This window comes from Mya arenaria, chromosome 9 (genome assembly GCF_026914265.1).
Source record: "Mya arenaria isolate MELC-2E11 chromosome 9, ASM2691426v1".
Lineage (NCBI taxonomy): Eukaryota > Metazoa > Mollusca > Bivalvia > Myida > Myidae > Mya > Mya arenaria.
This window is the reverse complement of record NC_069130.1, coordinates 23,135,699-23,156,883: the sequence shown is the minus strand read 5'-3', so window position 1 is coordinate 23,156,883 and position 21,185 is coordinate 23,135,699. Positions and strand designations below refer to the sequence as shown.

Sequence of the window (21,185 nt, the reverse complement as noted above, 5' to 3'; positions counted from 1 at the left end):
TGCTCCATATTTTTGTACTTCAAAAATGTGTCTAGTTCGAATTGATAATACACAATCAAAATGGAACATATTTTACTATAACCGTATTGAGTAATTTTTAACAGTTTCTAAATTTATTGTTTTGGCGTATTTAAACACTGCATGTATATGGTGCAGATATCAATCGGGGAAAACAGTTGTACCCTTTTATTAAAAAGGTGAGCTTATTTGAAAGGCAATATTTCTTGAGTTTATAAAAAAGAAAAAGGATAAATATAATACTAGGTTAGTGTCGTGGATGGAATTATTTTATAGGCAAGGCAGAAGAGTTTATCCGATGAGCTAGAGGTGAGCCCGCTAAATTCCGTAGCCGAGCCACTAACCTAGTACTCTTTACTTATATCCAACTTGCTGAGATCATTTAAATGGACATGATATTGGCCTTTACTTAACACATTCAGCAATAATAGTTGCGTTTTTAGTAGCCTCGTTCGCTCTGTCGTAAGGCCGTTTGAATTTATCCTGACTCCTTTTGAAATTCACAGAAATAAACTGAATAAAAATTAAGATACATTGGTCATTATAAATTGAAACTAGAAACCCAGTTGGTCATTGTTAAATAGTAAAAAAAAATAAAGAGGTATCGACTGATCTCTTTATATCTCTGATGGTTGTTTTATGTGTAATACGGTCTGGCTTTGTTTGCCTTCCTTGCGTTGAGACCTACTTAACAAAAACGTTATTTAGGGTCGCGCTGAAGTGTTGACCAAATAGCTGACGATATAGAAAAAGAGGGATGCTGCTGAACAATTGTTGACCATATAGATAAAGAAGGGATTTTTACGAGTAAAATGAAAGTAATATGAAGAGTTGTGATATTCCTATCCAAAAGCTGAATTCAACGTTAAACAATCTCCATTTTTTGTCGAACATTCAAAGCATGCGGACAAAAGTTAATCCGTTGGTTAACCACGACCGACAATCTTTTTTATTAGTACTTTTAGTTTTAAATTTATCCAAACTGAATTACTTAATTGATCGATATTAACAACCACGAAACAGTAACTTATAAATAGTAAGTAAAACAGATATAAGTTAATGTATTCGGTCCTGAAAAGAATTACTTACACAAAGGTTCAAACAATATCTTTATTAATTTAAATTTACAATATCAAGATTGATTGCCATGCCACATTATTATCATTATGTTAAAGGAACGTTAAAATTGTGATGCTCGAGTTGCTAAGCTAAAACATCGTTGAAAAGCGCATCCCGACAATATGGACTATTATCATTTTATTGATTTTTTAGTGGCGGGGCTGGGGTTGTAATATATGAATCAAGACAAGACATTGTCAATCGTATGTATTTGTTCGACTTCTACAATATAATATATTCGTATTGTAATACACCAACTCCGTCCGTCTAATCCGTCCTTCACGCTTTTGTGTTTCGTCCATAACTGTGTCAATCACTGTGGAATTTCAAAACCTCCAAAAGGATCAAAGTCGATTATCTTAAATGTGTATACAATTCTTAAATAGCAACACGATTTTTTTAAATTCACTCACTTTTATGTACATTTAAACAACTTACTTAGGTTGAATAACACAAACATATGGCTAAATAACGAAAATATGACACCCTGGTAAATCAAATTTACGATTAAGATCGTTCCAGGGTAAATGTTCTTTCAGCATTCGCACCATCAAAACGGTCAAAACCGTTAGTGAAGGTCTTTAGCGTTGGTTGGAAGTATGGGCGGTGAACCAATGCTATGCCATTGGCCCTTGAAGTGGTAAGCGTTTTCCAAATAAGGATAAAATATTAACAAAGACTAAGATTATCGGGAATAACTTGGAAGGCGCTGTATATCGGGGCCCTCAGTTATATAACATTTGGCATCTTTCTCTTGACTGACCATCATAAGCGTACAACACCTGCCAGAACCTTTCCAGGACTTGAATGAAAATAAAAAAAGAAAAGAATAATATGAAACTTGGCAAAATCGTGTTATACAGTATATATCAGTTTGTTTTAAAAAATAATTTTCCAGTTATATTGTCTAAAATATTTCGTGGTAGTTTTATTATCGTGCTTATTTACCACCCAAAACACATATCAGGTTTGTTCCCGTTCACTTCAGTCCGTGTTATATTATCCTTGAGTTGATTAATGGCCTCCGTCGTTACATTCATTACAGTCCGTGTTATATTATCCTTGAGTTAATTAATGGCCTCCGTCGTTACATTCACTACAGTCCGTGTTATATTATGTTTGAGTTAATTAATGGCCTCCGTCGTTACATTCACTACAGTCCGTGTTATATTATCCTTGAGTTAATTAATGGCCTCCGTCGTTACATTCATTACAGTCCGTGTTATATTATCCTTGAGTTAATTAATGGCCTCTGTCGTTACATTCACTACAGTCCGTGTTATATTATCCTTGAGTTAATTAATGGCCTCCGTCGTTACATTCATTACAGTCCGTGTTATATTATCCTTGAGTTAATTAATGGCCTCCGTCGTTACATTCACTACATTCCGTGTTATATTATGTTTGAGCTAATTAATGGCCTCCGTCGTTACATTCACTACAGTCCGTGTTATATTATCCTTGAGTTAATTAATGGCCTCTGTCGTTACATTCACTACAGTCCGTGTTATATAATGTTTGAGTTAATTAATGGCCTCCGTCGTTATATTCACTACAGTCCGTGTTATATTATCCTTGAGTTAATTAATGGCTTCCGTCGTTACATTCACTACAGTCCGTGTAATATTATCCTTGAGTTAATTAATGGCCTCCGTCGTTACATTCATTACAGTCCGTGTTATATTATGTTTGAGTTAATTAATGGCCTCCGTCGTTACATTCACTACAGTCCGTGTTATATTATCCTTGAGTTAATTAATGGCCTCCGTCGTTACATTCACTACAGTCCGTGTTATATTATGTTTGAGTTAATTAATGGCCTCCGTCGTTACATTCACTACAGTCCGTGTTATATTATGTTTGAGTTAATTAATGGCCTCCGTCGTTACATTCACTACAGTCCGTGTTATATTATCCTTGAGTTAATTAATGGCCACCGTCGTTACATTCATTACAGTCCGTGTTATATTATCCTTGAGTTAATTAATGGCCTCCGTCGTTACATTCACTACAGTCCGTGTTATATTATCCTTGAGTTAATTAATGGCCTCCGTCGTTACTTCATTACAGTCCGTGTTATATTATCTTTGAGTTAATTAATGGCCTCCGTCGTTACATTCATTACAGTCCGTGTTATATTATCCTTGAGTTAATTAATGGCCTCCGTCGTTACATTCATTACAGTCCGTGTTATATTATCCTTGAGTTAATTAATGGCCTCCGTCGTTACATTCACTACAGTCCGTGTTATATTATGTTTGAGTTAATTAATGGCCTCCGTCGTTACATTCATTACAGTCCGTGTTATATTATCCTTGAGTTAATTAATGGCCTCCGTCGTTACATTCACTACAGTCCGTGTTATATTACCATTGAGTTAATTAATGGCCTCCGTCGTTACATTCACTACAGTCCGTGTTATATTATCCTTGAGTTAATTAATGGCCTCCGTCGTTACATTCATTACAGTCCGTGTTATATTATCCTTGAGTTAATTAATGGCCTCCGTCGTTACATTCACTACAGTCCGTGTTATATTATCCTTGAGTTAATTAATGGCCTCCGTCGTTACATTCATTACAGTCCGTGTTATATTATCTTTGAGTTAATTAATGGCCTCCGTCGTTACATTCATTACAGTCCGTGTTATATTATCCTTGAGTTAATTAATGGCCTCCGTCGTTACATTCATTACAGTCCGTGTTATATTATCCTTGAGTTAATTAATGGCCTCCGTCGTTACATTCACTACAGTCGGTGTTATATTATCCTTGATTTAATTAATGGCCTCCGTCGTTACATTCACTACAGTCCGTGTTAAATTATCCTTGAGTTAATTAATGGCCTCTGTCGTTACATTCATTACAGTCCGTGTTATATTATCCTTGAGTTAATTAATGGCCTCCGTCGTTACATTCATTACAGTCCGTGTTATATTATCCTTGAGTTAATTAATGGCCTCCGTCGTTACATTCATTACAGTCCGTGTTATATTATCCTTGAGTTAATTAATGGCCTCCGTCGTTACATTCATTACAGTCCGTGTTATATTATCCTTGAGTTAATTAATGGCCTCCGTCGTTACATTCATTACAGTCCGTGTTATATTATCCTTGAGTTAATTAATGGCCTCCGTCGTTACATTCACTACAGTCCGTGTTATATTATCCTTGAGTTAATTAATGGCCTCCGTCGTTACATTCACTACAGTCCGTGTTATATTATGTTTGAGTTAATTAATGGCCTCTGTCGTTACATTCATTACAGTCCGTGTTATATTATCCTTGAGTTAATTAATGGCCTCCGTCGTTACATTCACTACAGTCCGTGTTATATTATGTTTGAGTTAATTAATGGCCTCCGTCGTTACATTCACTACAGTCCGTGTTATATTATCCTTGAGTTAATTAATGGCCTCCGTCGTTACATTCATTACAGTCCGTGTTATATTATCTTTGAGTTAATTAATGGCCTCCGTCGTTACATTCACTACAGTCCGTGTTATATTATGTTTGAGTTAATTAATGGCCTCCGTCGTTACATTCACTACAGTCCGTGTTATATTATCCTTGAGTTAATTAATGGCCTCCGTCGTTACATTCATTACAGTCCGTGTTATATTATCCTTGAGTTAATTAATGGCCTCCGTCGTTACATTCATTACAGTCCGTGTTATATTATCCTTGAGTTAATTAATGGCCTCCGTCGTTACATTCACTACAGTCCGTGCTATATTATCCTTGAGTTAATTAATGGCCTCCGTCGTTACATTCACTACAGTCCGTGTTATATTATCCTTGAGTTAATTAATGGCCTCCGTCGTTACATTCACTACAGTCCGTGTTATATTATCCTTGAGTTAATTAATGGCCTCTGTCGTTACATTCACTACAGTCCGTGTTATATTATCCTTGAGTTAATTAATGGCCTCTGTCGTTACATTCACTACAGTCCGTGTTATATTATCCTTGAGTTAATTAATGGCCTCCGTCGTTACATTCACTACAGTCCGTGTTATATTATCCTTGAGTTAATTAATGGCCTCCGTCGTTACATTCACTACAGTCCGTGTTATATTATCCTTGAGTTAATTAATGGCCTCCGTCGTTACATTCACTACAGTCCGTGTTATATTATCCTTGAGTTAATTAATGGCCTCCGTCGTTACATTCACTACAGTCCGTGTTATATTATCCTTGAGTTAATTAATGGCCTCTTTCGATAACGTCGTTTTTCAAACTATTTAGATGTTTTATTATCAGCTTTTAATTTGTCGCCAATTTGAATACTCGCTGAAGAGAATGGCTTATCAGAAATAATCTTAATTACCTATTTACCCGTCGGTAACTCCTACAATATGTTATCAAACAAGAACGGAATATTAATGCGTAGAATGTGTTTCGTGTGACTACAGTTAGTCTCTATTGGTAAAAGAGGTAGAATGGATTGTTTAACCGTTCGGTGTTTTGCGTTTTGTTTTGTGTTACTTGTGCTATGCCCACTTTCATGTTTCTCTTATACCGCTGATCAAGTGTTTAAGTTTCTTTCTGGTCGATTGACAAGTGTTGAGATAACTGTTGATATTTATAAAGATAAGATTGAGGCCTTTGAAGAAAGGTATGGGGATCCAAAGTCGTCGGAAAGTGATTTCGAATTGCCAGAAATTTCTCAGAAAATTGAACAAAAACTTCAAAAGAATATTCAACAGAGAACACTGGGTTTGTCTCGTGCCTTCACCAAAGAAAAGTTAAACCTACAAGCCTTAATTGGTTCGGCGAGGTTGGAATACCAAGCAGATTTACAGAACAAAATCGGTACTTTGGAAAAGAAGATAAGCGCGAATCTACAATCTAACGTTGTTGATATTAAACGTATCTTGCATGGTACTGAATCAAAAACTAATACTGACATTTTGGAGTTACACACTGCACTGAACAAAGAGCGAAACGACGTAGATGAACTGGCAACAAAAGTAGATACTGTAAGCCAAGGTCTTGACAAAGTTACAGAATTGACCAATAAGATGGAATCTCTACTCAAAGCAAATCAAAAGCAAGGCCTTGACACAATTACAGAATTGGCCAGTAGGATTGAATTTCGGCTCACAGCAATTCAACATGAGTTGGAAAATCTAAAAAATAGTAAGTTCTTGGAAAATGATATTAGTAAGGTTACGAAATTTTCATGTTCTAGTTCGTGTGAATTAAAACTACTTTTTGGGTGTTTTGCAATTCAGTAAAGTGTATTGTGTACACTTTAGTTTTAGTTAAGTTTAAAGCATCGATCGAAATCAAGAGATATATATCAAACTTGTAGTCTATGTCATGCAAGAGTGTGTATTATACTTAAACAAGGCAAACGGTAACAGAATTTACAATATCACGGAGAACGCAATTATCGCGAGAGTCGTTCAGCCTGACGTTCAAGTGGGCAGAGCAATTTAGTTAGAAACTTTCAACTTCAGGTTTTACATTGCGGGCAAAACCAATCGGTACTGTTGAGAACAATAGTTCACCTCAACACAAACTATACTATTGCCATATTAAGCTATATGTAAAGATACTGTGAAATTAACTGGCTTTTTACTAGAACTCAGACAAAATGTTACTTTTAAATAAAAAAATATATTGGATGTAATTCATCCCTAATTGCTGTAATAAACCAAATAATACTTTTAAATGGAACATATGATGTTAATTGATTCAAACTTTTTTTAAACGTTACGTTACCTCAAGTGACCATTTTGATATAAAATACAACTTTAGCTAGTCCGTGACTGGTTCTGCCTTTACTGTTGGCTTTCTTGTTTCATTCTTTTAAAATGAACAAAGCACGAACACATAATCAAATTTCACTAATCGCCATTTGCTAAATGACAAGTGGAAAGGTCGAATGTGGAAGAAAACTAATTGTGAATGGATTTAAAACAGCTTTTAAACTTTGGCTATTTAATTACCCCTCCCGCTCCATTGTCAGAGATTACTCTGTTTCGTTTGAAGAAACATCGATTTCCAGAAAAAGAATAAAATACCAAGCTTTGTTTTTGACATTTTCTTAGGCATGACTTGGATTTGCTAGATGATAAAAGATCGAGGACATGGTCGAGCAACGGTTTTTGTCTGCAATTTGTTTAGTAAGAAAGCAAATAAAATGTTCAAACATTCAGTTTTATGTTCAAGAAAAGGTTTGAGGAACGGATTCTGGATTTAATAGCAGTAATTTATGTTTATTTCCAAAAATATCCCTTTTAAACATATGCATTTTATTTCAAATTATCATATTTAGGAATATTTACTGGTTCAAAAGTGATGTGTTTAGGCTTCATCAATGAGAAATAACTACACATGAATTAAAAAGTAGTTCTTAAAGTTCTTTCCCACTCCTTGGTTTGCGGTAAAATATCCATTGATATTTTCACTGTTGTTATTTAACTGATGAAACTCCATATGGAAAAGCATGAAATAAATTTCCATTATTTACATGGCACTTTATACACCAAACGCAGCCAATATTCACATGGTGACAGTAAAATAAATATATTATTTATCAAGCCAATATGAATAATGTCTATGATTGATGTTTAGGTCACCATTCATATCTAGCTTCTAGGTGGCCAAAAAGCTAAAGCCTCTATTTTCATAGAACTTCGTTATGGTCGATTGGACATTCTGAGGGTAGCTGGAACAGTCAATCTTTAACATCTTTTTCGGAGGTCTCGATGACTTGAGGAATAATAAACAAGGTCTAGCCTTTTACGGAAACTCAAACTGTACGTGATACTTTCGAATATCAGAAGACCCCGACACAGGTCAACCACTAATGGCTGAGTAATGCACTGTTCAGAAAGGAGTTCAATTACCATTTTTTACCGACATTCAGTCACAAGGGCTTAGCTTAGCACAATTTGACGTCACATCTTCGATGAGATCCTTTCATGATTGTCATGTGAGGTTAAAAGTCATCTGGTGTCATTTAAATAAAGAATCGTAATGGTTAACTGACATTTTAGGTCAATTAAGAGGCATAAAACGCTGTCCTAGAGTTTGATCAGGGATTCTGGAGATTTAAGATATTCTACAAACATTTTGTATCAGTAAAGCTTCTGCTGCACACAGACACACATGCACGAACGCACATGCCACACGCACACACACACACGCCGCACGCACGCACGCACGCACAAACCATCACAAACAATGCGTGCCTGACGTTTTTGCTCTTTTGTAATAACTGATTAGATTTCAGGTGCAAACAGTATTTATACACTCTTATGCTTTTTGTTACAAAACTAGCAGCACATGCAGGTAAAAAAAGGAAAATCATGAATAAATAATGTTGCTTTCTTTTTACCACATCAGTCACGGAAGATGCGATTATATGCGAGGGTTTAAAAGGTCACATCCAGTGTTCCCCAGGCCAGAAGATATCCGTGTACAACGCCAACTATGGACGAACAAACAACGGAACTATCTGTCCCCCTGGACCAACATCAAACCCTAACTGCCGTGCAGCAGACTCCTACACAAGCATATATAATGCTTGCAACAATAAACAGGTATATTAGTCTGTAACCGTATTGATATTACCTGCATATGGTGTTCCGTTACCATTTTAGGGGGTTAAATATTTCTGTATTGAAAAATAACACCTGCTTAGTCAAACATTGCAATACTCGGTAATACTGTGCATGGTTATGATATTCCTTTATAAAAAGCTGTATTGAATCAGGTATAAATCAACAACAATTACGCGCAAAACCATTTCTATTACATGTAGAAGATTCAAACCATTCGGATAATTGTTACCCCGTTGGTTTACCATGGTCGAGTATCTTTTTTATTAGTACTTTTTGTTTTAAATGTATTTAAACTGAATTAGTTTATTTATCGTTATTAACAACCACGAAACAGTGACTTACAGATAGTAAGTAAAACATACTTTAGTAAATTCAGTAATACACTTATCGGCTTTTTGCTACAGAACTAACAGCACATGCAGAAAAAGTAAAACATGTATGAATAATGTTGTTTTCTATTAGTTTGTGACCATATTGATCTTACCTCGATGAGAACTCCGGACAGCCATTAAGCTATGATGAATCATTCTCAAGTGAGCGGTCTAGCAGTTATTGAATTTGTATAGCTGTTAAGCTTGGACAGATCACTTATAAATATGCAGTCTAGCAGTAATTAACTTTGGACAGCCGTTTAACTGAGACAGATCAACCTTAAATATTCAGTGTAGAAGTAACTTACTCTGGAGAGCCGTTAAGCGTGGACAGATAACCCTTAAATATGCAGTCTAGCAGTAATTAACTTTGGACAACCATTAAGCTGTAACAGGTCACTATTAAATATGTAGCCTAGCAGTAACTAGCTTTGGTCAACCATTAAGCTGTGAAAGATCAATCTTAAATATGAAGTCTAGCAGTAACTAATTTTGGACAACCATTAAGCTGTGACAGATCACTCTTAAATATGAAATCTAGCAGTAACTAACTCTAGACTGTGAGTCTCACAACTAAGAAAAGAAATAATACGTATTATATGCTTTCTGGTTTTTTAGAGGTTAATAAGTAAAATAAAAACGATATATCACTCTTACAAACATTGAAATTAGCAAATTTATATCTGTTACAGTACTTAAAATTTATCCCGCTCTTACTTTCAAATCAAAACGCCAGTGCACACATGGACGTGATACTATTTATGAACTCAGTGTATGTTTACCACATGAGAAATTGCGTCGAAGATGCTTCGTTGAAAAGCAATATTTTGCTTCGGATGATGACTTTAAACAAAGATATCTTTACTACCACTATTTAAAAAGAAACATGGCGCAGTCTATGCTCATAGAGCCCCACCTTCGGTTCTTTACCAGAGTTTGAATGAGAGTGTAGTTTCCTAAAACACTTCTCAAAACCGCCGCCTGATGGAGCACAATCAAAACATTATTTTGAAAAGAGGTTTGTGAAAGTGTTTGAGGAAACTAATCACCTAATCTAAGTCCGTAATAAAACGAAAGCAGGGCCTTTTAAGCGGCACAGACTGCTCTTTATTTCATTGAAAATGGTGAAGAAAGAGAAGTTATTTTGTTTTAAGTCTTCTTTCGAAGCAAAATGTTGCCGTTCGATGTAGCATTTATGACTTTATTTATCACATTGTATACACATACTGGAATTGGAACTACAACAGTATTCTATTATTATACTTTCAATAGTTATTATTCTATCAATGTATTGTAATGGTAATATTTTATTATACTATCAAAGTGTTTTTCTTTGTATCAATAGCGATGCGACTTGGCCGCAAACAATAGAGTGTATGGAGATCCGTGCCCTGGAACGTACAAATACATCGAAGTAAAGTTCGCCTGTTTGTGGGAATAAATCATCCAAAGCATGATTATAAATCACATAACAAACCAGTGAAAATGTAACTGGGCAGGGAATGAAATTGATTTAAAACTAGTATTGAGATATTCAATATTAAATTGTTGTTCGTCTTCATTCATTTTTAAGAATATAAATTTAATGTACAAACGAATATGCTTAAATGACATATGGCAAATTAAACTAAAAATTTAAAGTTGCTTTTTCTTAAGTTGAGTAAGCACCAGTAATTTTTGCCTTTAAAGTTATTTAAATCCGATGATATATGAACAAATATAAAACCGAATGCTTATAGAAACATTTCAAATGTGTTTGTTCACCAGGATAAGTTTTTAAACTTCCATTAGTTTCTATAGGGTATAATTTGTAGCCAAACGCATGTCATATCTTTGTATGATTACCTTTGAAGTGATTTTATAAATATTTGTCTTGCTTTTATTTTCAATGGACAAGAGCCATTGCATAAACAAATTTTCCTGATTAATCCACATGCATAAGTGCTTGTAAGGTACACAAATCCATCATTGAGTGTCTTGTTGGGTGACAATTTATTGTATATAGTTTGAAATAAATGATATTTGAGTGAAACATATTTGTGTTAGCCTTGCCAGACTGTGTGGGGAGAGTCAAACCGAAATGTGTACGTACAATGTGTATAAAGAACAATGTATTGATGGAAACAATAGAACAACAGCAGCAACAGTAGCAGCAGCAGAAATAGTTTGTCGTAATGCAGACGTGTATGTGTGGGAAAGCAAGAAATTCGGGCAGAGGTACGAAGGTTGAAGGTCGAGGCTCTCATTTGAAAATAAATAAATCAACATTCATTTATTTACTCACTTTGAATGCAAGTTCAATGTTACTGGCAATCATTCCATTCTCGATATCCCATTCCCACTCTTGTTTATTCATTTAAGATAATATGCGGTTATGAACCTCGTGCAAATATAGATATATAACGTGAGACTGTCAAAATGAATACTTCTTAATTGAAAAATAATTGATATCTCTTTATGAACAGTTTTCATTAATACTCTTGGTGCTTTTTGGTGTATTAGTTACCATAGAGCCGGTCATCAGTAAACACACATACTCATTGATACAAAAACAGATTGGTTCTTGGTTGACAGGTAACCAAACAGAGATGTGCGCCGCTAAGAGTCTCGTCTGTTAATCTATCGTTATTTCTGTAACTTGTTTCACCACACGGTGCCTTTGTTTCAATTTATTTAAACAGGATTATAACAGCACGCGGGGGTGGATACAGGCATTGACGTAAAAGGGGGAGTTACTAAGGAGCACAAGCTTTTGACATTCGCTCCTCCCTAATAAGCCGAATTTGAAATAGTTTAAATTGTTTGCGGGAGGATGGGCTACTCCAGATATTGTTTACAATTCTAGTCTAAAATGGTGCTAATGTAGCGTATTTTTGCATGTTTGATCCGATATAGACATAAAAAGTAAACATGGACGGTTTAAGGCGAAGGAGGACACCGGATGCACCCCCGCCCCCAGGTGGATCCGCTAGCAGCACGTGTCAAAGTCATGATTATCACGTCTATACAACCTTTCTATACAGCACTATTATGACTGGTATAAAAATGACATAGTCATTCGTCTATTCATGTATGACGATCCCCGACTTTTGTGACTTACCTCTGTTGAACACAGACGGTCATTCGTCTATAGATGTATGACGATACCCCGTCTTTGTGACTGACCTCAGTTGAACAGAGACGGTCATTCGTCTATTCATGTATGACGATCCCGCCATCCTTGTGACTGACCTCAGTTGAACAGACACTGCCAGTCGTCTATTCAAGTATTACGATATCCCACCTTTGTGACTGACCTCAGTTAAACAGAGAGGTCATTTGTCTATTTATGTATGACGATACCCCATCTTTGTTCTAGACCTCAGTTGAACCTTTGTGGCTGACTTAAGATAAACAGAGACGGTCATTCGTCTATTGATGTATGACGATACCGCACATTTGTGGCTGACCTCAATTAACCAGAGACGGTCATTCGTCTATTCATGTATGACGATCCCCCATCTTTGTGACTGACCTAAGATGAACAGAGACGGTCATTCGTCTATTTATGTATGACGATACCCCACCTTTGCGACTGACCTCAGTTGAACAGAGACGGTCATTAGTCTATTCATGTAAAACGATCGCCTACCTTTGTGTCTAACCTCAGATGAACAGTGACGGCAAATCGTTTATTCACGCATGGCGATCCCCCATGTTTGTTCTAGACCTCAGTTGAACAGAGACGGTCATTAGTCTATTCATGTTGAACGATCCACCATCACTGCGACATACCGCATTTAAACAGAGACGGTCATTTGTCTATTCATGTTGAACGATCCACCATCACTGCGACATGCCGCATTTAAACAGAGACGATCATTAGTCTATTCATGTTGAACGATCCACCATCACTGCGACATGCCACAATTAAACAGAGACGGTCATTAGTCTATTCATGTTGAACGATCCACCATCACTGCGACATACCGCATTTAAACAGAGACTGTCATTAGTCTATTCATGTTGAACGATCCACCATCACTGCGACATACCGCATTTAAACAGAGACGGTCATTAGTCTATTCATGTTGAACGATCCACCATCACTGCGACATACCGCATTTAAACAGAGACGATCATTAGTCTATTCATGTTGAACGATCCACCATCACTGCGACATGCCGCATTAAACAGAGACGGTCATTAGTCTATTCATGTTGAACGATCCACCATCACTGCGACATGCCACAATTAAACAGAGACGGTCATTAGTCTATTCATGTTGAACGATCCACCATCACTGCGACATGCCGCATTTAAACAGAGACGATCATTAGTCTATTCATGTTGAACGATCCACCATCACTGCGACATGTCGCATTTAAACAGAGACGGTCATTAGTCTATTCATGTTGAACGATCCACCATCACTGCGACATGCCGCATTTAAACAGAGACGGTCATTAGTCTATTCATGTTGAACGATCCACCATCACTGCGACATGCCGCATTTAAACAGAGACGGTCATTAGTCTATTCATGTTGAACGATCCACCATCACTGCGACATGCCACAATTAAACAGAGACGGTCATTAGTCTATTCATGTTGAACGATCCACCATCACTGCGACATGCCGCATTTAAACAGAGACGATCATTAGTCTATTCATGTTGAACGATCCACCATCACTGCGACATGCCGCATTAAACAGAGACGGTCATTAGTCTATTCATGTTGAACGATCCACCATCACTGCGACATGCCGCATTTAAACAGAGACGGTCATTAGTCTATTCATGTTGAACGATCCACCATCACTGCGACATGCCGCATTTAAACAGAGACGGTCATTAGTCTATTCATGTTGAACGATCCACCATCACTGCGGCATGTCGCATTTAAACAGAGACGGTCATTAGTCTATTCATGTTGAACGATCCACCATCACTGCGACATGCCGCATTTAAACAGAGACGGTCATTAGTCTATTCATGTTGAACGATCCACCATCACTGCGACATGCCGCATTTAAACAGAGACGGTCATTAGTCTATTCATGTTGAACGATCCACCATCACTGCGACATGCCGCATTTAAACAGAGACGGTCATTCGTCTATTCATGTTGAACGATCCACCATCACTAGACATGCCACATTTAAACAGAGACGGTCATTAGTCTATTCATGTTGAACGATCCACCATCACTGCGACATACCGCATTTAAACAGAGACGGTCATTAGTCTATTCATGTTGAACGATCCACCATCACTTCGACATACCGCATTTAAACAGAGACTGTCATTAGTCTATTCATGTTGAACGATCCACCATCACTGCGACATGCCGCATTTAAACAGAGACGGTCATTCGTCTATTCATGTTGAACGATCCACCATCACTGCGACATGCCACATTTAAACAGAGACGGTCATTAGTCTATTCATGTTGAACGATCCACCATCACTGCGACATGCCACATTTAAACAGAGACGGTCATTAGTCTATTCATGTTGAACGATCCACCATCACTGCGACATACCGCATTTAAACAGAGACGGTCATTAGTCTATTCATGTTGAACGATCCACCATCACTGCGACATACCGCATTTAAACAGAGACGGTCATTAGTCTATTCATGTTGAACGATCCACCATCACTGCGACATGCCGCATTTAAACAGAGACGGTCATTCGTCTATTCATGTTGAACGATCCACCATCACTGCGACATGCCGCATTTAAACAGAGACGGTCATTAGTCTATTCATGTTGAACGATCCACCATCACTGCGACATGCCGCATTTAAACAGAGACGGTCATTAGTCTATTCATGTTGAACGATCCACCATCACTGCGACATGTCGCATTTAAACAGAGACGGTCATTAGTCTATTCATGTTGAACGATCCACCATCACTGCGACATGCCGCATTTAAACAGAGACGGTCATTAGTCTATTCATGTTGAACGATCCACCATCACTGCGACATGCCGCATTAAACAGAGACGGTCATTAGTCTATTCATGTTGAACGATCCACCATCACTGCGACATACCGCATTTAAACAGAGACGGTCATTAGTCTATTCATGTTGAACGATCCACCATCACTGCGACATGCCGCATTTAAACAGAGACGGTCATTAGTCTATTCATGTTGAACGATCCACCATCACTGCGACATGCCACATTTAAACAGAGACGATCATTAGTCTATTCATGTTGAACGATCCACCATCACTGCGACATGCCGCATTTAAACAGAGACGGTCATTCGTCTATTCATGTTGAACGATCCACCATCACTGCGACATGCCGCATTTAAACAGAGACGGTCATTCGTCTATTCATGTTGAACGATCCACCATCACTGCGACATGCCGCATTTAAACAGAGACGGTCATTAGTCTATTCATGTTGAACGATCCACCATCACTGCGACATGCCACATTTAAACAGAGACGGTCATTCGTCTATTCATGTGCCATTCGATATAAAACAAACTTCACTATTTCTTCTGGCTGTTGATTCAGGCGGCTTGGATTCTATTATTTATCGTGGTTTACTTGAGCCTTTAAAAGATATAAAATGGAACCCAGGATTTCGCGGGTAATGGATATGGTACCCGGGTCCGAAATATATACACTTTCATGGGATGTAGGCAATAAGAAGATGGAGACATAATACCACACGTAATTTATTTCTGTATTCGTAAATATTAAACAAAGATAAACTGACCACATTACTGAACAACTTTTTATCGACTTTAATTTATGTAAAGCACTGTTTTTGAAATTGTTATTATAACATTGATTCTCGATACCCTTTATTATTGTATTTTTTATTTGATATTTTTATGAATGTGAGATGTGTTGATGAATTCATCCGTTTTCTGTTACAGATTTTTGAGGTGACAATACAATAAAACGAAACGGCACACAATGAATCACCAAGCATCACACCCAACTTTAAGTTTGCAACAATATGCAACAATTCAAAGATATGAATGTTCTCCATAGGATCACAATATCTGAATCCCCATATTTCATAACATAATATTGGCAACACAATAACATCAAATAATGTAAAGGCATCTGAATGGATAAAAGTACCCAAACTTACAATAATATGCAACATTATGATATTCACTGGTTGATAGAGATTTAACAGTGAAATAAATATGAATTTCATACTGTTTAACTGTTTTCTTTTTCAATTTAAGCCCGCTCTCGATTCCAAATCAAACATCAGCGCGCTCTGGGCTGGGACATAATTTCAACGACGTCATTTCCGAAATGACTTTACGAGCACATACAGAAACAGCTGGTGCGTTTGTTTTTCTAAAAAGTGTAATTAAATAACTTTTAATTCAAATTTCCGGAACATAATAAAAAAAGTGTTTAAGTGTAAGAAAGCAATATATTTTACCTCATAGAAACCAAAAGTGAATATTTTGGTGTTCACTCGTTGAGAAACATAACGAACTAACACTGAAACAAAAAATATTCTCTATATGATATCAATTCATTATATGTAAAGCGACTACAATATGATAAAAAAACAATAAATAGATAACATTCTAGTTGTTGTGTAATTCCCACACCTTGTCAGATAATCTTTACAAATCCACCTTAATAACCTGTTTTTCTCTCTATACAGTTACACGTTACAGAACAGAAATGTGTGTTTTTTTCTTGAAGGACAGAATCACTGTTCGATGACACGAATCGCCGTGAGCGAGCTATTGGAACGAATCAAAGTCAAACAAATCATACGTTTCGTCGGAACTGACCCGACGCGCAGTCAATTGCAACATCTAAGTTTAAACGATTTCAAGTCTTCCAAAATCATTTTGGAAAGTATCTGAACCCTGCAGCAGCAGATAACAGGACTAATAAGACCATTGAACTGCAACAGCGATAATGAAAGGCGCCTTAAAACTAAAGCTGGGTTTTCTCCCGCTGCAGGCAATGTTGACATTACAATTAATGGAATGAGACTTATGTTGTAGCTTACCAAGAGCATAACCATTGTATTGCTGGCTCTTTTTGTTTTCCCGCTAGTGGTCTCTCTAATGCCGCTAGTCATCGGTGTTGTCGTAGATGCAATGTCGCCAGTCGTTGGTGGAGTCGTGGATGTAATACCGCAAGTCGTAGATATAATTCCGCTAGTGGAAGGTGAAATAACGCTAGTCGCAAGTGTAGTTGAAGATGCAATACCGCTAGTCGTAGATATAATGCCTCTAGTAGTAGATGCGATCGTAGACAAAATCCCGCTAGTCGCAGATGGATTTGAAGATGCAGTACCGCTAGTCGTATATATAATGCCACTTGTCGTAGATAAACTAGCAACAGTCGTAGATAAGTTGCTTTCTGTCTGAATACTTTGAGAAGTCATGGTCAGTTCTGCTGCAGGTGTCCTCCTGTTTATTTTCCAAAGCGTGCATACAGATAGTACGTCAGCGATGAAAATTGTTGATGAAAATGCAATAAAGGCAAAAATTCTAAAACGTTGGGAATTTTCAGGTGTAAAACTAGTTTCAAGTTCACATATGCCTTCATCTATGAATTCAAGTTCACCGGCAATATATCTTAATACGACGAAAAGTGCAATTCCCAGTACTATGGTTAACACTCCACACGCTTGCGTATATTTATACTTCCAGCTCCGATGAACACTCGAAATATTTCTCGCGAACATGTATCTTTGAATGGATATCAACAGAATGTTAATGTGAGACGTCATTAGTACTGTTGATAAATATACCAGCAAGTTACCACAAATTGTAGAAGTTAAAACGTTCTGGACGTAGGTTATTCCAACCATTAGCATTCCGACACCGCACAAAATGTCATTTATGGCAATGAATAATATCTGTAAGAAAAGCGGTTTTCCTGTTCGTAATTGGCGTAAAACTCTGATCAAGTACGTCGTAAATAAAGCGTTGAGTATTATCACAATTCCACCTAAAATTATACCAAAATATTTGGAAAAAGAATCCATTATTTTATTTTCTATTTCATTCTGTCCATTCAACGAACTATTTCCTGTCGTATTCATAATGATTTGATATGAATAATTCTTTCAGTTTGAAATTATAATGGTCTCAGTGTGTTTTATTTCCGCCGTTTGAATTATATATGCTTTTTACGACCAGGGGCGTAGCTTCCTATAAGCCATGTTGGCCGCGGCCTTCACATTTTTCAGAACAATTGAAAAAATAAAAATGTCAGGCATATAAATTGAAGGTACTAATGTAAAATGTAAGAAAATCGGTGTATATGTGAATATATTTACCGGGAGGAAATACTCCATATATAGGAAATGCACCAACAATTATATAATCAAGCAACCATGCCCCCGTTGCCAGATGTAAACCTGCCTACTCATCATTTCAGCTAAACTACGCCCCTGTTAACCGTAATCATATTTACGAGGGTTGTATAAAAACAATTCAAACTATTCCTTGGAAACTTATACTAGAACACTAAATTATTAGTGCAAAAAAAGGAATTATGCGTTAACAGATGAAAACTTATCAATTTAGGTATTAATAATTCCATAATGTATGGTTAATATTACGGCATATATATTTAGGCATATTGCAATAAATATCCATGTGGCGAAAACGCAAAGATCCACGCGTTACAAATATAAGCTGTCATCTAAACAAAGTGGCTAAAGCAGCTCAAACTAAAGCAGTATAAAATGATGATTTCTGCCGAAATGGTGGCACATTGAAATCTTACATGGCTTTATATGATATCGCGTATTTAACTCATATAAAACAATGCTGTTAGACCTTTCTCTGATGGACTCAAACATGAAAAGCGGAAACAGGTACATGATGGTAAAGCAGACGAGACATTAAGCTGGTCGGAGGCCGACATAAAAAAGGTCGCAAAAACATTCGTTTATAATGTACAATACATATTATAGTTAAATGAAACAAGAACGCTTCGGAACGAACACGAACGCTCGTCTGTTTGTTCAAGTCGACAAATGGAAATAACTCGACATACATAAAGCGAGAGTTAAGGGATGTGTTGTTCATGTCGCATTGTATCATTGCCTACGAAATTTCATTTTAGTAGTTTAATATGTTTCGAGATATGTCGAAGATTAATGTTTAAGCATAATCATGATGCTGCCGACGCCGGCAATGAAACCTAGGCTATGGCAATACCCCGACTTTATTTTCCAAAGTTAAGACATGCTTAAATCGTACAATAAATGCGTGTCAATGTAATTAAAACCTAAAATCAGAAAACGTTTCATTTGCAGCTGCTATGTATAAATACAATCCACATTTTCTGATTCCTCCCTTTTTATTTTTGTTTGTTTTATTAACAATTGTCTACAACGATTTGGGACGACCCTCGTTTGGAACGACACTAATTCGATGACTTCGCAAACAAGCTCGTACACAGGAGGTCATCCAATAATTAGTTTCGTAACAAATACCACCAGGAGTTGGTGTTACCATGGGGCGGGTCTGGGAGGGAAAAAGCTGATAATGAATTTCGGAATGAACCTTGCGTTTTTTTTGTTCCACTGATGCTATTAAATTTGTTGTTAGCAAATGTATGAATGTAGTATATTGGATGATTGTAGCTGTAATGTCTGGTCAAAAGTAGAAGTATTGTTATATAACATATTGTCGTTGTAGTCCAAGGCGATGTCGTGCAAAATAACAACACCTTAGCTAAAAAGACGTTCAAGATTTTTAAAAGTTCCTAGCTTACTTGCTTTATCTTTGCCCGTGGGCAAGATAAGGATTTCCAGCATGGCAAAATGTGTGGATCTTCTTATCTGGGGTGGGAGAATAGTCATCTCTTCTGATAACACAAGAAACTGTTCAACATCTTATCACTCGAAACAAGTAGCTAGTGTGCCTTTTAAAGTTGAAGTTTACAGACCGGTGATATTACGTTGTTATAGAAACGAAAAATATACTTAAAAAGAAGTCACACCCATCAGTTGTGTGTGGTTTGTTCCTACGTAGACCGATAAAGAAGTATTAAAAATCACGGCCATTCTCAGTTCAAACTTTTTTTTAAGCATGTACTAGACCAACAGCGGTGGTTCTTTCGCACGTAACCAATCTAATTAACCTATCCTGTTTTAATAGGAATGATAGTGTGCGGCATCTCAAAAACAAATTATTGGCATGTTTTATGCAATGGAAAAAGTAATTTCACTATTTCATACAGTGAAAAAATCATATTGATATTTTTACCTGTTTAAAATGTAAACCCGCTCTCACTTCTAAATTAAACATCATCTTGGACACAATTTATGGACGTCATTTCCAAACTGTCGTTACGGTAGAGTACGATTCGGTGCGCTTTTCTGAAAAACTGCAATTAATTGTCATTTTAAAAATAATAAAAAAATGCTGGTATCAGTGTAAGATCGGAATTTATTTCACCTTTTTGACAACAAACCTTTGTCATCAAAATTAGATTTGGATGCTCACTCTGTGAGGCCAAAAAAAAATTGTTTGTTTTGGGTAACCTTCCCAAAATTTCTAGGTAGGGTAGGTCGGGATTTTTTTTATTATTTTTTTTCAAACTCTGTCGTAAGTTCAGAGTGTTTTCTTGCACATGGCAGTATTTCCTACATTACAGTCATTGCATGAATTTGTTTTATCATAAAAACAATAATTCTGATTAAAATCTGCAATTATCCGCCCTTCGTAACGCTCTATTCGCTAACGAAAATTTTTTTGGCTCAGAAACGGAAAAAAAATAGTTAGGGGCGGCGCATTTTTATAGGTAGGGTCGGGTTACCCGAAATAGACATATTTATTTTTTAGGCCTGACTTATATTGCGATCTCTCAACGAAACAAATAAAATGCCTGCTACAGTAAAATGCTCAACAACACGACTGGTTTTATTTTGACATATTCAGTCGAACCCCTTTGGCTCGAACTCCCAGAAACCGGTGAAAATACCTCGAGCCTCGGAAAAATCGAGCCAAGCGGGAAAAACTACCTTCAGTTTTTTTTACCTTTACATCAAGTTCGAGCCAACGAGAAATTCGAACCAAGCGAGTTTTAGCCATCGGGGATAGACTTTTAAACAAACACAATTATACATTGGCATAATT

At 36.8% G+C, this 21,185-nt stretch overlaps 1 protein-coding gene across 1 annotated transcript; it reads left to right on the top strand.

Annotated features, from left to right (window-relative positions):
• The first annotated feature begins 6,084 nt into the window (after window positions 1–6,084).
• Window positions 6,085–10,525, top strand: LOC128245861 (D-galactoside-specific lectin-like). Its single transcript, XM_052964081.1, has 3 exons — window positions 6,085–6,278; window positions 8,496–8,692; window positions 10,430–10,525. The coding sequence occupies exons 1-3, from the start codon at window positions 6,161–6,163 to the stop codon at window positions 10,523–10,525; spliced, it is 411 nt and encodes a 136-aa protein (XP_052820041.1). The 5' UTR covers window positions 6,085–6,160.
• Window positions 10,526–21,185: the final 10,660 nt, after the last annotated feature.

Excerpts from the sequence above, each read along its gene's own strand:
- LOC128245861 (XM_052964081.1), top strand. The coding sequence starts at position 6,161 with ATGGAATCTCTACTCAAAGCAAATCAAAAGCAAGGCCTTGACACAATT. Across the intron at positions 6,279-8,495 it reads GTTGGAAAATCTAAAAAATA|TCACGGAAGATGCGATTATA; the intron begins GTAAGTTCTTGG and ends TTACCACATCAG. Across the intron at positions 8,693-10,429 it reads ATGCTTGCAACAATAAACAG|CGATGCGACTTGGCCGCAAA; the intron begins GTATATTAGTCT and ends TTGTATCAATAG.